The sequence below is a fragment of the Rhincodon typus genome, chromosome 6 (assembly GCF_021869965.1).
Source record: "Rhincodon typus isolate 14 chromosome 6, sRhiTyp1.1, whole genome shotgun sequence".
NCBI classification, from domain to species: Eukaryota; Metazoa; Chordata; class Chondrichthyes; order Orectolobiformes; family Rhincodontidae; genus Rhincodon; species Rhincodon typus.
The window spans coordinates 50,103,913-50,120,452 of NC_063337.1; the positions used below are offsets into that span (position 1 = coordinate 50,103,913).

At 39.4% G+C, this 16,540-nt stretch overlaps 1 protein-coding gene across 1 annotated transcript in view; it reads left to right on the forward strand.

The window, feature by feature from the left end:
• LOC109928303 (DNA-binding protein RFX8) overlaps positions 1 to 16,540 on the forward strand; it is a 70,442-nt gene that overhangs the window by 30,004 nt on the left and 23,898 nt on the right. Inside the window, exons 8-11 of the mRNA XM_020528286.1 lie at positions 4,691 to 4,801; positions 7,714 to 7,864; positions 10,601 to 10,659; positions 14,883 to 15,039. Coding sequence (XP_020383875.1) covers positions 4,691 to 4,801; positions 7,714 to 7,864; positions 10,601 to 10,659; positions 14,883 to 15,039 — 478 coding nt within the window. The remainder of the gene's footprint in view (positions 1 to 4,690; positions 4,802 to 7,713; positions 7,865 to 10,600; positions 10,660 to 14,882; positions 15,040 to 16,540) is intronic.

Here is a 16,540-nt window from a genome sequence, read left to right on the forward strand (position 1 = left end):
TTGCATTCAATTCTGGTCTCCCTGCTATAGGAAAGATGTTGTTAAACTTGAAAGGGTTCAGAAAAGATTTAGAAGGATGTTGCCAGGGTTGGAGGGTTTGAGCTATAGGGACAGGCAGAATAGGCTGGGGCTACCTTTCCTGGGTGACCTTGTACAAGTTTATAAAATCATGAGGGCCATGGATAGGGTGAATAGTCAAGGTATTTTCCCCAGTGTAGGGGAGTCCAAAACTAGAGAGCATAGGTTTAAGGTGAGGGGGGAAAAATTTAAATGGGACCTATGGGGAAACTTTTCATTGCAGAGGGTGGTGCATGTATGGAACAAACTGCCAGAGGAAGTGGTGGAGGCTGGTACAATTATAACATTTAAAAGGCATCTGGATGGGTACAAGAATAGGAAGGGTTTAGAGGGATATGGGCCACATGCTGGCAAATGGGACTAGATTAATTTAGGATAAATGGTTGGCATGGACAAGTTGGACTGAAGAGTCTGTTTCCGTGCTGTACGGCTCTATGACTTAATGACTCTAAGTAGGGGTAGGGATAACAGAGGAGCTTGCCTTAAACTTTTAATCTTTCCTAGATACAAGAAAAGATGCCAGAAAGTTGTAAAGTTGTAAATGTTACATACTTATTCAAGAAAGGGCGTAACAAGTAACCACTCATCCACTAGTTTGATATTGGTTCTGAAGAAAAGCGATATTGACTTGAAATGTTAACTCTGTAACTCTCTCCACAGATGCTGCCAGACCTGCTGAATTTCTTCAGCATTTTCTCTTTTTATTTCACATTTCCAGCATTTGCAATACTTTGCTTTTATTTAGTTTAATATTAGTGGTGGATAAGGTTTTAGGAATAATAATTAAGGAAAAAAATTAACAGCAATTTGGTGTTAGTTTGAGTAGTTAATCACAGCCGGCAAAAGACAAATTGTATCAGAGATAGTAGGAACTGCAGATGCTGGAGAATCTGAGATAACAAGGTATAGAGCTGGAGGAACGCAGCAGGCCAAGCAGCATCATTGGAGCAGGAAGGATATGTACTCTTTTCTGGTGAAATAACAGAGAGGGCTAATGCTGGTGAATGAGGTGAATGTTAACTATTCACATTTTAGAAAGTGTTTGACAAAGTTCGACATAACAGATTGATTATCAAAATTGAAGTTCATGGAACACGAGGTCAATGTGAGTTTGGATAAAAATGTTGGCCTAAGAATAAAAGCAGTGGTACAGGCAGTCAGTCCCTAAGTTGTAAACAAGTTCTGTTCTCGAGTCTGTTTACAAGTCAATTGTACACAAGTCAAAACTTAATGCCGAACAATGTAAAATAGTCGTTCATAACTACAAGGCAATGTTCCCATGTTGGAATTTTAAATTAATACAACCGTGTATGGGACCATATTCCTAAGTACAAGTGTTATAAGTGAGATGTTCATACGTTGGGACCCCCTGTAAATTGTTATTTTTCAGAGAGGGGGTCATTGATAAGGCTGTTGCCCAGAGGTCAATGCTAGGTTGCAAACCTGCAAACAGTGACAGCAATATTAATCAACTGCATAGGACATAGATGGGCAGACAAATGGCAGGTGGAATTTAGTACAGGGTAGTCGGAAATGATCCATTTTAATGGAAAGGACAGAGAGAGGTCATACAGACTCAAATGGCACAGTCCTAAATGGTCTGCAAGGATGGAAGGATCTGGGGGTCATATGCCTAGACCTTTGAAGGTGGCAGGAATCTATTGATATTGCAGTTAGTAAAATATATGGGATGTTGGGCTTCATAGACATATTGGGCACAAAATAAAATAAGTTATTCTAAAACTGTACAAAGCTCTGCTTGGGCCACTTTGAGGGTACTACATCCAATTCTGGTCACCATGCTTAAGGAAATATATGTAGATCCTTGTGAGGTGCATAGGACATACCCAAATGATCTCAGGCATATAAAAGTTTAGCTACAAGGATTTGCTGGAGAAGCTGGCATTGCTGTCCTTCGAGTGAATGTATTTTGAGAAGAGATTTGATAGATGTGTAAACAATTAATGTTTGGATGGCACAATGACTAGGGGACACAGATTTAAGATCCATTCAAGAGATACAGGAAAGATGTGTGGAAGGATATTTTACATAGTCGAGATCATGTTCTTTACCTCACTGCTTTCACAGGCGATGCAAGCAGAGACTTGCAGTGATTTCAAAAGGAAATTGAATGGGTTCTGAAGGGAGGCACATATGCAGGATATGAGAATAAAGCAGGGGAATGGGACTCCCTGGATTGGCCGACAAAGAGTCAGCTTGGATTTGATGAATGAAATGACCTCCTATGTGTCATAATCTATCTATTTTTCCACAATCGTTGAAGTCCTGCTGTTGGGATTGGCAGCAGGATGTACTCATGTTGCTGCCAGCTGTCGGACCTGGTGAGACATATTGCCAGTGTTCAATCAGAAGCCTGTAGTTGCTGTGCCAACTAGCAGTGACCATTGCTAAGGATACAATAGCAAGAAGACGGCACCTCAAAGGCTGAGGCACCCTCGAGGAAGGGTAGGTGAATTTAGGGGGATGTTGGGGCCAGACAGGCCATTGTGGCCAGTAGGATCCCTCTAAGGGCCCAAAAAGGAGGACTCCCACACCCTGAGCACTCTGGGAGAACGCAGGATTACAATGGGTGGAGACAGAGAAGTTGTTCAATTGTGCTCCCAGTGGATTGTCTACCAGCCACCTTTCCTGTTGCTGGCAAATGGGATGTCAGCAAAGAGACATCAGACATGCCTCCCTATACCTTCCTATCATTCTTAGCCTTCCTGACTCCCAGTGCATCACCTAACGTTTGGTAAATTCTAGTCAATGACTCTGCGACACCTTAGGCATGAGTAACAGTTGAGGCATAACTGACTATGACTGAGAAGGTTAGGCTTTTTAAAAATTTGTGTAACAAAATATTGATAACCCTTTTTCGTTCATTAGTGTCAGTCTTGGTTCAAGAGGCAGCGTTCTTGCCTCAAGGTCAATTCCATAAAAGGAAATACGTAGCCTTTAGTGTAATATCCAGGGAGTGCTACACTTCAGGAGGTCTCATCTTTTGAATCAGATGTTAAACTAATGCCCCATCTGTCCTCTCAATAGATTATGGCACTCCCTCCCATGACTCCAACCAGTAAAAAAAGGAAAGTAGAACTGTTGTAACAACACCAACATTTTCAAGTCCCCTCTGAGTCACATGTCAGTGTGATTTTGCCACATGTCACTTATTCCTTTATTGTAATAGACTTAATATCTTAGAATTTCGCACCTAATACCATCCTAACACCTGCAGCTGTATAATTGGAGGAAGGCCACCATCAAGCCCAGACCAAGTCGAATGGACAAATATATGTTGTCTTGACAATGGCACCAGAACCTGGAGAACAATTCACAAGTGCTTCAACCTTTGTTGCATAAAGATGCTGGAGATAATTATTCTTATGACTAATACTCTGTTTGGAAGTAGAAAACAGCAAGTGTTACAAGGCCAATTCACAATGAATTTCTTATTCCTTTCAAAAAAACCTTCAAGCCTTTACCTTTTGCCTTGTCTGTAATACCCTACCTTAATCTAAGCATTCTTCTTCCCTTTTCTCCTACTCCATGTCCAGCATTCAAATGCTTTCTTGAGTATGACTCGTACAATATAAATGTAAATTGTTAATCCAGCTCAATGCACAATCAATGCTTCAAACATTGCTTATTTAACAGAAAGGAATAGTAACTTATCTCTGTTGAGCATGTTAAGCAGTGTTGTCAGGCAGGTTATAGCGAGGAGAGGCAATGGTCTACTGGTATTATCACTAGATTACTAATCCAGAAACCCTGGTAATGTCCTGGGGACCCAAGTTCAAATCCCACCATAGCAGATGGAATTCAATGTGGAGAAAAGAAATCTGGAATTAGGAGTCTAATAATGGCCATGAATCATTGTCATTTGTTGGAAAAACACATCTGGTTCACTTAATACAGTGTGGAGTTGGAGAACGTAACAGGTCAGGGAGGAGCAGGAAAGCCAACATTTTGGGTTTGCACTCTCTATCGGGACTGGTAAAGATGTAGTGATGGCATTGTATGTGAACGACTCCCAGAACAACAAAAGGAGACTTCTGACCTACAATACAATTATAAACCTGAAACGTCGCCTTTCCTGCTCCTCTGATGCTGCCTGACCTGCTATGTTCCTCTAGCTCCACAATGTGTTGACTCAGACTCAAGCATCTGCAGTTCTTCCAATCTCCATCTGGTTCACTAATGTCCTTTAGGGAAGAAAACTGCAGTCCTTACCTGGTCTGGCCTACATGTGACTCCAGATTGATAGCAAGGTGGTTGACTCTTAAACTGCCCTCTGGGCAATTAGAGATGGGCAATAAATACTGGCCTGGCCAGCAATGCCCTCATTCATGAATGAATAATAAAAAACTATAGTAAAAAAAAATTTTGTTATTTTCAAGAACAAGAACCAATGTTTTTTCTGCTTGACAGTAGAATGAGTAAGAAGCCAATTTTCTGTAGTGCTATTTTAGCAGATGTGCAAATAGTATATATCATATAGTGATGCCAACTCAAATTGCAAGAAGTTTGCAAATATTAGCAGTTTGCCTGAAGAAAAATGTTTTCAATGTAGAAAGCTGTCAATATAATATATATTTATATGTTATTGTAGGTCAGAAGTCTCCTTTTGTTGTTCTGGGAGTCATTCACATACAATGCTATTGCTACATCTTTCCCAGATATATGCCAGCTTTTCTGCTCTTATGATGCACAACTGTACAAGGTAATTAAGAATTCTTACTGGCAGAAAGGTAGCATATGAGCTTCCTGATGGCAATATATTAAACATACCATAGATCGCAACATACAAGTCAACATTTGAAGCCTTGAAAATTCGTTTCAAAAGCAGGGCTTGAGTGTAAAATGTAAACCACTGGTGCTGGTGTAGGTGACCCATTTTGAAATACCAAGAAAAACACTGACAATTCAAAACAAATCAATGTGAAATGGTCTACTGAATGAATGAATTCTACAAGGATATCTTTATCCACAATCAAAACATTTTAAGAACCATCAAATTAATTGTCTTTGGAAATAAATACAAAGAATTAATTGAATTCATTCCGAGTTAGTTTGGTTATGGCATCATCTCTGGATTCTTCTCTGGACTAGATTTGATGCTTTCAGCTTCAGAATCATCCCCTCATTTCCCCAACAAAAATTATCTTTCTTTCCATTCACTGAATTGGACGTTCTGCATTTTTTTGAACAATCTGATGACAGTTCGTGCCTTCATAGCATCCCATAATTTGAGGGTGAATCCACCTATTCATGAAACTTACATTGAGTTTCTGTGGAACAGTGCAGCAATCAAAGGTCAAAAGGGTCAGTGTGAAAAAGTGGAATATAAAAAACCACTCAGTGTCAGGTTTGCGGGCAAAATGGAGGGGTCTCTCAAAGCGGCCACCCAGTCTTTGTTGGTCACCTCAGTATAGGGAAAACCACACCATGAACAGTGAATACAGCATTCTAGATTGGAAGAAGTACGTCATACTTCACCTGGAAGGAATGTTTGGAGCCTAGGTCAGTGAAGAAAGAGAAGGTTAGAGAGTAGCTATTACAACTCCTGTGTCCAAAGGTTGAACTCCAGGGGTTGTATCCTCCCCTTTCCCAGTATATCTGCAATTTTGGGTGATTTCTTCATAGGCACCCCATGTTCTCTTCCATTATATGGGGTCCAAACACTGATAACCTGTGTTCCTTGTTTAGATCACCAGGATGTCTATTCCACACTTTATTGAAATACAGCTTCACTCCTTCTTCATCTATCCAACCTTTGTCATGGATATGCACAAAATCTCTTGCAGGGAATTTGATTTTCAGTATGGTTTCATGTTTATAAATACCAAAACCCTGTCCCCTTCCCACAGCACCATTCCGTGCAAGCAGAAAAATTGTAATTGCTGCCCTCCTTTCTCTTCACTGACCTAGACTCCAAACATTCCTTCCAGGTGAAGCAGTAATATATGTGTTCTTCCAATCTAAAATACTGTATTCACTATGCATAGTGTGGTTTTCCCTACATCAGAGTGACCAAACAAAGACTGGGTGGCCACTTTGCAAAATCCCTCCAGTCTGTCCACAAACCTGGCACTGAGCTGTTATTTTTATATTCCACTTTGCTTTTCACACTGACCTTTCTGAACTTTGCCTGCTGCACTCTTCCAATGTAAGTCAATGCATGTTTCAGGAACAGCACTTCATCTTTCAACTAGGCACTTAACATTGAGTTCAGCAATTTCAGTCCACAAATTCTATTACCCATTTTGATTCCTTTACTTTGCTCGATTTAGTTATTTTCTCTCTTTCAGCCAACAGCACACCCGCTCAGCACATCTTTTGTTTCTTTGTTTCTTTTCTTGTCCTATTTCCATTCCCTTCAGCCCTGGTGGACTAACTCTTCTGTCATTCAGGCTCTCCTGCCTTTCACCCTAATACAGACCGTCCTTTTGTCTTTGTCCCACCCACCACTTGCTCAAGACCTATTAACATCTCTAACTTTATACTGTTCTGATGGAGTGTAAAACATCAGTCACAAATCTGAAATGTTAACTGTTTCCCTTTCAACACAGATGCTGCCTAATCAGCTGTGTTTTCTCCAGCATTTTCTACTTTTACACCAGCTAACTGTTGCTCCAAAATTATTGCTGGACTCAAGAGTTTGATTTGGCTTATTTAAATGCAAATTTGCACATAATGTTTCTGATGTAACTATCCTGACAATTTTCAACATCCCATTTTGATACATATTTCTTAGTGGCTGGTTCCGTTTTTTTTACAGTGCATTTGGTCTTGAGAGAAGCTTCACCAGTTTTTCCTACTAACACCCAAATCTCTCACTTTAGCACCATTATTTGATGTGTTAATTAGCAAATTTTCGCCTTTAGCTTGAAGTCTGCCTCATACTTCATTCTGTTTACTGAAGGACTCTTTTCTGTTTGGTGTATGCTGTGTGCAATCTGCTCTGTGTGAGGGTGTCCCAAACTGCCCTACAACTTCTTGGCAATACAGCACCAATCACCATAATAATAATGATGCTTTATTTTTCTTTTCCTCCTTTTTAAATTATTCTTTTTCTTTCAATCATCCTTGTGCATAGCATATGCCATACCCCAGTGAAGACTCTGGGAGACCTACTGTCCTCTCTTTTGCTTCTGATCATTAAGAGATAAAGTAAACAGATAAGGAGGCAACTTACCTTTCACCGGCATCTCCATTAATGCTGGCTCAAGATCAGAAATTGGTTGTGAATTTTAAAATACATCCTATAATCCTCCCAAATATGTTGTTGCCTCACATGCTGTTTCTGTTGTTTATTTTTGGTTAATAGCTGAACTCACTTTAAATATGTGTTCATTTTATTTGATTGCTGTTCAGTTTAGATTTAATAACAGCATCCTCCAAGTGAAGGGCAACATGAAAGTGCTTATTTACTGTAATATTTTAACATTTTATTGTTCTGGTCTTCTGATGTTGTTTTCTTTCAATACTTTTGCATCATAATGATAACGTGTTGTTTATGTAAAGCCGTGTCAAATTAACTGAGATCAAATGTAAATTTCATCATTGTTCTTTGACATGATGAAAAGTCTAGTTTAACCATTTTTTACCATGGCATATGTACTGTCTTAACAGATGATAGAAGAAATTCTTCTCCGTGATTTTCTTGGTGACTTTTCTGTGCAGCATCTTCAGAGTGCCAGATACTTTGCCAAAAAGTTTAAAAGTTGGCTAATTGAAGCACTGGAGGGCATACCTTTGCTACTACAATCAATGAAAATGAGAGGTATCTTTATAATTAATAAAGCTTTAAACATTACAGATTTATGACCCTAAGGCTATTTATCCAAGAATTAGCATCTCAGCTGAATCTAGTACTCAAACTTTTGTGACTCCATCACTTTTGGAAACCTATCCATTATCACACCTCGCTGCTATTTTCCATTGCCTCTGCCTCTGTGCTATTTTTCCCACTGCTGTTCAAGTTAATGTTAGCTTAATTTTAACTCTCACTCTACCACGTCAGAGGCTATAAACCTGAATGTACAATAATTGTTCACCATTATCTCTGCTGCAGTCACGTTAGGTTTTATCAGTCCTTACTCTCCTAAACCAAAATGCCGACTCCTCCAGGATCATCCTGTTCTTTCAAACCAAGCTGTTTCCTCCATCTCCTTTCTCCCATTACATCCAATGTACCTACTTCTGCCAATACCATCCCTACTTTTGCCCCACCTTGGCCTCCCATCCAGAGCAGGTCTTGACCCCTGCCATTTTATCATTTTCCTCCCATCTCTGAGTGGGCAAGTGCACAGCAGGTGCAGTATAGAATCTCTACAGTGTGGAAGCTGGCCATTCATCCAATTGAGTTTACACCAAACCTCTGAAGAACATCCCACCAGACCCATCCCTCTGTCCAATCCCTAGTAATCCTGCCTTTCCCATGGCTAACTCACCTAGACTGCACAACCCTAGACATTTGAGGTTTAGGGCAATTTAGCTTGGCCAATCCACCTAACCTGCATATCTTTGACTGTGGGAGGAAAACAGGGCACCCAGAGGAACCACACACACAGACACTGGGAAAATGTGCATTCTCCACACAGACAGTTGTCCGAGGGTGGAATCAAGCCTGGTTCCTGGAGTTGTGAGGAAGCAGTGCTAACCACTGAGCCACCGTGCCACATCAGTGCTTGTCCTCTCTAGGCTCGTTTCTTCAAAATGACCCATAGTTGTGTTTCAAGGATTTTTAAAACTATTTTTCTCCCAAAAGAAGTGGGAAACGAATTAGATTGTTCTGTGACTTTTTAAGATAAATTCAGCTAAAATGTGGTTTTTTGGCAATGCGATTGTAATTTAGACCTGTCCAGTATAGGTCAAAGGTATGGTAACTGTGTAATGTTTGTGTAAGCATCATATCTGCATGATTGTGATGTGGGCTGTGGGACCAGATAAACAAGTGATGCAAGTGGATGGGAGGAGATATTTCATTGTCCTGGGGCAGGGCCAGGAAATCCTCATATTCCACTCTTGGCAAAGAAGAGAAAAATGATCAGAAGGATCAGTTGTTCAAGCCTGGGCCTGGCAACATGGCAGCAGTAACTCAGGAAGTTTCAAGGTGTCATGTGATACTCTGGGAAGTGATTTGACAGTCACATGACATCTCCTTACCTACCACAGCACTACCCTCTTAAATTACTCAATGCACTACATCTTTATCACTCAATCAGAAACAATACCATTCCACTCAGAACCTGCACCAAAAGACCAGTGATTACACCTCATCCTGTTGTGGAGAAGGAAACTCTGGGACTATTACTGGCTATTAGGCACACTTTGAAGTATATGTCCACCATGAGTACAGGTAGACAGTGGGATATTCTGTTTGTGATCTCATGTGTGTGCAGAATAACTTTGGGATCATCACTTGTGACAACTTATGATTTATCCTTTTCTCATGAGTTGAGTACTACTTGACCAAAATATTTTTGAGTTAACAGTCATATTTGTTTTGTTTGTTTCTCCTCAGATTTGTGTGTGTGTGTGTGTGTGTGTGTGTTTGTTTATTCGCCAATAATCTTTGCAGTATTGTTTGAATACATTTGTCTTGGCAATAAACTACTTATTACTAAAAAGACATCTGATTCACTTGTTCTTAATGCTGAGCTTGATATAGCCTGAGATTGATTTATTTGGCCATATTACTGACCTGGTTAAATTTAAGGTTTGTTGCGACTAGTGTAAGAGTTTATCTAGAAAAAAGTGAGGTCAATCATAGCATTCTCAGGAATTATTAATGTCCGAAGTGAATGCTGATTATTTTCAACCTCATCCATAAAATACATCAATGCACAAAATAAAGACCATGTATTTCCGTTGATCACAGCAATAAATGAATGCTAATTTAAATAAAAAATCATAGTCGTGCAAAGCTTTAATTTATGACAACTTCCAGTACAAAAATGCTGTAGTTGTTCTCAAAAGGTCGAAAAGGAATTTATTGTTTTTACCTTACCTGTGTGTAAAGTTTGTTTTTGAGGCTTGGTTTTTTAAAAAATTTTTAGTCACAGTCTTATCCAATATTTGTGGTTTAGTACTATATTCTGTAAAATTGAGCATGCAATTCACACATGTCAGGGCAGCGCAGTCTATTAGTAACTACCAACCTCACCAAAGACCCCTGCTGGTCTTTTATGAATTAATATTTATCACAACATTGCAGTCTGTCATTGTACTGCATTCATCAATGATTTCAGATTGTCCTAAAATATTCATAGCTACAAAAAGGTGGTCTAGAATGACATTACAAAGTCTACTACTTGAAATTGATAACGTGAAACAATGCTATATTATATCCTAACACTCTGGTATACCGGCATGTTATGTAAAGAATTGCAAGCATTATCTTGTTTTGTTGCACTCTGATGGAGTACCTATGTTTCCATTTCTCTTCTATGAATGATGTATTTATTTTTTATTTTGTTTGCAAACATTTATCTAACATGACTTTTAACTATCTCAGCAGCAAATATGTTTGTCAATAGACTGAGAAGAAGAACTTGTATTTGTAATCTAGCAAAGGTAAGCTTCATATAATACAGAAAACACTTTATCAGTTTCGATATGTTAAATATAAAATTCCTGTAAGTTAAAAGATTAGATATAAAATCAGTTTCATGTCATGGTAGTCGTTTAATACAATTTCATCTCTTTTTTGTAACATTTTCTTCTTCCTTCTAATTTATGTATGTTATATGCTAACTTTGAGCAAACAGATAAATAACCGTCCAATTTCTAACACTGGTAGCCTTACAAAAGCATCCCAACAAAGTGCACCATAGATTTTCACTCCTTGTTTAGTGAGTGGGGAATTAGGTTGTGTTTCCTAGTGTTGCATTGAGATGGGTTTTTCATGTACAGACCAAACAAAAGAGGCCTGTCGGGGCTGAAATAAGCTCATAAGTGCTCCTGGGATGTACTTAAGAGGTTGTTAAGAACTTGGCAACATTTCTTAACTATATACAAGACAAGTAAGCTAAGGAAGAGCTCAACACAAAACCATCTAGAATCTTCTTCGAAGCCTCTAGTGGTATATGATCTGACATTACTGAAGATGTCATTTACATCTTTACTGTTAATGCTTTACATTACACCTTCTGTGTGGCACATTATCAAATGCCTTCTGGAAGTCTAGACATCCTGCATCTATAGGATCTCCGTTATCCATATTGCTTGTTACATCTTTGAAGAACTTTAGAAAATTAGTGAGACATCATTTACCCTTCATGAAATCATGTTGACTCTGATGGATTGTGTTTTGACTTTCCAAATATCCCATTGTTACTTCCTTATTAATGGATTCTGACAATTTCCCAATGATACATGTCGAACTCACTGTTTTATAATTTCCTACTTTCTACCTCCACCCCCCCTGCCTTTTAAATAAGGGCATTATATTAGCATCTTTCCAATCCACTGAAACATTTGTTGCTTCCATGGAATTTTGGAATATTATATCCAATGGCTTATCTCTCTGAAACTTCCTTTAAGATCTTGGGACGTAGGCCATTAGGCTCTGAGGACTTGTCTGCCTTCAGTCCCAATAGTTTGCTCATACATTTTCCCTAGTGATCATGATTGTTCTGAGTTTCGCCTTTTCTACACCATACTCTGCATTACCTGTTCCTATTAGGATGGTACTAGTGCCCTCCGCTGTGAAAACCAGAGCAAGATATTAATTTTGTGAATCTGTTCCTATTTGTGGAAGGCTCAAGAACAAGATGGCATGGAGTTAAGGTGTTTGGCAAAAGTTGTGGTGGCAACATGAAGGAAAACACTTTTTTCACATAGAGGCTGGTCAGTATCTAGATGCACTGCCTGACAGAATGATGGAGGCAGGTTTAATTGAGGCTTTCAATAGGGAATTATTTTGTAATCAGGGCTATGGGAGAATGTGAGGAAATGGCACAGGTATGTTGTTGTCAATGGAGAACCAGCTCAGAAGCGTCAGGCCAAATGATTTGAGCAATGGCTGAGGCTATGGTATATTTTGTAGAAAATGGTATTTAAAGATGCATTGACTCACCTTGACAACCTGTGTGACGTCTTTGAGCTCCTGCCATGCTATCTCAAAGTGTTCACGTCTTGATTCCTGACATTGATTCCATGGTTATCTGCTCCAACTGCCTTTGCACTGTATGCGTGGAGGGCCTCCTTCCCTTCCGCACAGAAGACATCTCCAGTCCTCATCACTTCCTCCATCAAGGTCTCCAGTGAGGTTTCTGAAAAACTGAAGCTCACTATGTCTGTTTTGCTAGCTCTCACTCTTTTTCAGACTAGATTCTTATTGACTACAGCTGCCACTTTCTGTTCTGTTCCAGCTACAATACAACTCCCCTTTAAGCAGTACAGGTTAATTTTAAGTGGTGGTGGTCAAACGCCTTATGCTTCCAGCCAATCAACAGTATTGTTAGAGCATTGTCTAGACACAGAGGTCATTCAAAATTGACATGCTGCCTGCATTGCAATCAATCAGTGTGAGTTAATCATGCATCATGATTCCTGTGCCTATTGTCAGAGAATATCCAGTTTAGCCCCAGTATGTTTAATTTTAAGGGAATTCATCAGTATAGAATATTTATTTTTACTTTCTACTGGTATTTGTTTCCAGAGGTTACTGGTGGTTGAATATATGACAATTGTGAAGCTCCAGACAGTCTGAAGAAAACAAATTATTATATATCTTACTTTGCTGCTGGGTTAGTTTGAATTGTAACTGAGGTTAAATTTCAGAACTTACTGAAATCGACTATGATTAATCTAATTCATTTTATGTGAAATCATGATAACACTGAGGTGTGGATTTTTCTGGGATTTTGGGAACTATTTTGGCGGGACTGTACATACAAACATGCAAAATAGGAACAGGAATAGGCTATTTGGTCCCTCAAGCTGTTCAACAATTCAATGAGATCGTGGTGATCTGACTGTGGCCTCAACTCCACTTTCCTAACTATTCTCTATATCCTTTGGCTCCTTTGTCAATCAAGAATTTACCTAACTCAGCCTTTAGAACTTTCAATGACCCCGCTGCCACTGCTCTCTATGAGTAAGAGAGTTCCCCAGATCAAGAGAGAAAATAAATCTCCTAATTTTCATTGTAAATAGGAGATACCTTACTTTTAAAGTGTTTTAACTTTTAAACCCTTGTTCTAGTCTTTCCCAGAAGGGAAACATCCTCTCAATATCCACTCTGTCAATTCCCCTCAGGATCTCACATTTTTCAATAAGATCACTTCTCAATCTACTAAACACCAATGTATGCAGACCTAAATTGTCTAATCTTTCCTCATAAGATAATTCCTCCATCCCAGGAATCAAATGAGTCAATCTTTTCTGAACAGCTTCTAATGCTATTATGTCCTTTCACAAGTGAGGAGGCCAAAGCTGTAACTGGAATTGCACATGTAGTCTCACCAATACCATATACAACTGCAGAAAATTTCCCTCCTTTTATGCGCTAACTTTTTGCCCACTCACTTAACCTAAGTCCCTTTGTAAATGTATTTGCCATCCTCCTATCTATCTTTGAGTCATCAAAAAATTTAGCAACCATTTATTCATCTTCATTCATATATGACATTCATCTAGGTTAATTATAGAGATGGTATCTAATACCACCACCTGCAAGTTCCCCTTCAAGCTACTCACCATCCAAACTTGGAAATATAGTGTTGTTCCTTCACTGTCACTGGGTTAAAATCCTGGAATTCACTCCCTAACAGCATTGTGGGTCAACCCACAGCACATGGATTGCAACACTTCAAGAAGGCAGCTCACCACCACTTTCTCAAGGGCAAATAGGGATGGGCAATAAATGCTGGCCAGCCAGTGATGGCCACGTTCACAAATGAATCAAAAAAATTTATGTTGTACAGATTATAAATAGGATTGAGGCCCCAGCACTGATGCTTGTGGCACTTCACAGGTCACTTCTTGCCAACCCAAAAATTATCAATTTATCTTTGTTCTCTTCGTCTCTATCCTTATTCTCTGTTTCCTTGGAGCTGGCCATTCCTTGATCTATGCCAATGTATTACAACATACATCAATGAGGGATTCAAAAGAAATACCTCAAAATTCGAAACAAGGCCTGACACCAAAGCCTGATCATGTAAGTCTGAACTATCAGGGAGATTACTACACAATAAAACCAAAAGAACTGCGGATGCTGTAAATTGGGAACAAAAACAAATTTTCTGGAAAAGCTCAGCAGGTCGGACAGCATCTCTGAAGGAAAAAACAGAGTTAACGTTTTGGGTCTGGTGACCCTTGGGGAGATTACTACAACGGTCATCTGCTCTGAGTATTCCACGCTGCTTTGTAAAATCTACTGCCAACTCCACATTCAAATTTTGGGAAATACAATGAGATGGAGTAGGAAAATCTACCAAAAATTACAGGCAATGACCAGTCACATGCTGGAATGGTGGACAGGACTGACAATCCTAACAGAGAGAGTGAAATTTCAGTCAGCCAATGAACAGTAGGCCTTAGTGCTCAACCTTCAAGACATTCTCTATTTCCATCCCACCCAATTTTGGACAAGACCATGAAGATGAATTCCTCCCAGATATCGAGCTGACTGATTGTGCATGCCATATTGACTTAACTGTCACTTAAAACTTTGAAAGAATCAACATTAGTGATCAAAAGTACAACAGCAAATGAAATTATAGGCATCATGTGTAGTAATTCTCCATGTTTTCATTTTAAATATATTCATGATTTGTTTTCTATTTTAGAGCATGCATATAGTTTTGAATAATCATAGAATGATCAGCACCCTAAGAACTGACCTGCGTGCTATTATAAGTCAGGGACTGTTGAATATCCCCAGCAAATCCACAAAAACATTCAATTGTTCACTGGAAGAAATAGGCTGTAGTTTTGAATGGAAATGTAAGTACATTGTTTTTGCTTGATTCCTCAAGGAGGTTTCTATATATAATTTATATAAATCTGCTTATGACAGAAAGGCAGTTATAGAATGTACAGGTGAAATTTCACGCAGCTCATAGTAGTTACACAATATCATTATTGTGAATATACAGTGATTGTACGATAATAAATTCTATCAATAGAGCAGAATTAAGTCTATATTGATTTTATTTAAGAAAATAAATAGAATTGATGACTTCCACCTTTAATTTCAAATTAATGAGTTAAAATTCCTTTGGGTGCTATTTCGAAACACTCATAAATAGGCTTGAATCAAACTTTGTAACACATTTGTCACATTTCACTGTTTTATCGCTTTTCCGTCGGAAAGTGTGTTTTTCATTGACATGCTCTAAAACACAGTGAATTCGCATGAGTTTAATAAAGGAGGTCATAAATTGCAGGCAATTGCAAAAATGGTATTAGAAACAGACATGAATAATTATACCCAGAATGACCAGAAATAATAAGGGAAGTGTTAGCTCATCTCAAACTTCTCTAACAAAACATTCTTACCATAGATGGAATTCTGTTGAACTATATAAAGCTAATTTATAGTATAAAATAGTTTGATTAGCAGTTAGTCTGGTCAACACCCACATGCATAGTCAGGTTTTGTTAAAGGTTGTGAGTGCTTTCGCTGAAGCAGGTTCAAAATTAGTGGGCTGGGGATGTTGTTATAAAATTACTGGTGGTTATAAAAACACTGGGCTGGGGATTTTGTTATAAAATTTCTGGGGGAGTTATATAAACACTGAGCTGGACAGGGGAGTGTTGTGAAAAATCTCACTGCAGCTACAGCAGCAATAGGAGCTTTGGCAGGCAAGCAGCCTGTAGGCTGAGCAGCCACTGCTACGCCCTGTTCTGAGTGCCAGAAGACCCAGTTCGGCAGCAGCCAGGAAACAGTAAGAACGATACTCAGGCCTTGGTCCCTGGAACTGTGTAGCAGGAGAGGCTGAGCAGAATACGAAGGAAGGTAAGGGAGGGAGAGCAGGCAGGCAGTTGTGTGCTCAGGTGGTTGTAGGTCAGGTTACTGTTACCATCGTGAAAGTGTGCTAGCACAGCCTTCAGCCGCCTGAGGAAAAGGGCGTTCAAGAACAACAACATCAGATCCAATGCCAAGATCATGCTTTACAGAGTTGTAGTGGTTCCTGCTCTCCTACATGGCTCTGAAACATGGACCATCTACAGCAGACATCTCAAGACACTGGAGCAGTACTAGCAATGTTGCCTGTGCAAGATCCTGCCAATCCTGGGAAGAAGGACGCACTAACACCAGAGTCCTTGACCAGGCCAACATCTCCAGCATTGAGGCACTGACCACACTTGAACAACTGTGATAGTATGGGCATGTCGTCCACATGACCGACAGATTTCACCCCCCCACCCCAAGCAGGTGCTCTACTCCCAGCTTCGAAACAGCAGGCAAGCCCCAGGTGGACAGAGGAAGCGCTTCAGTGAT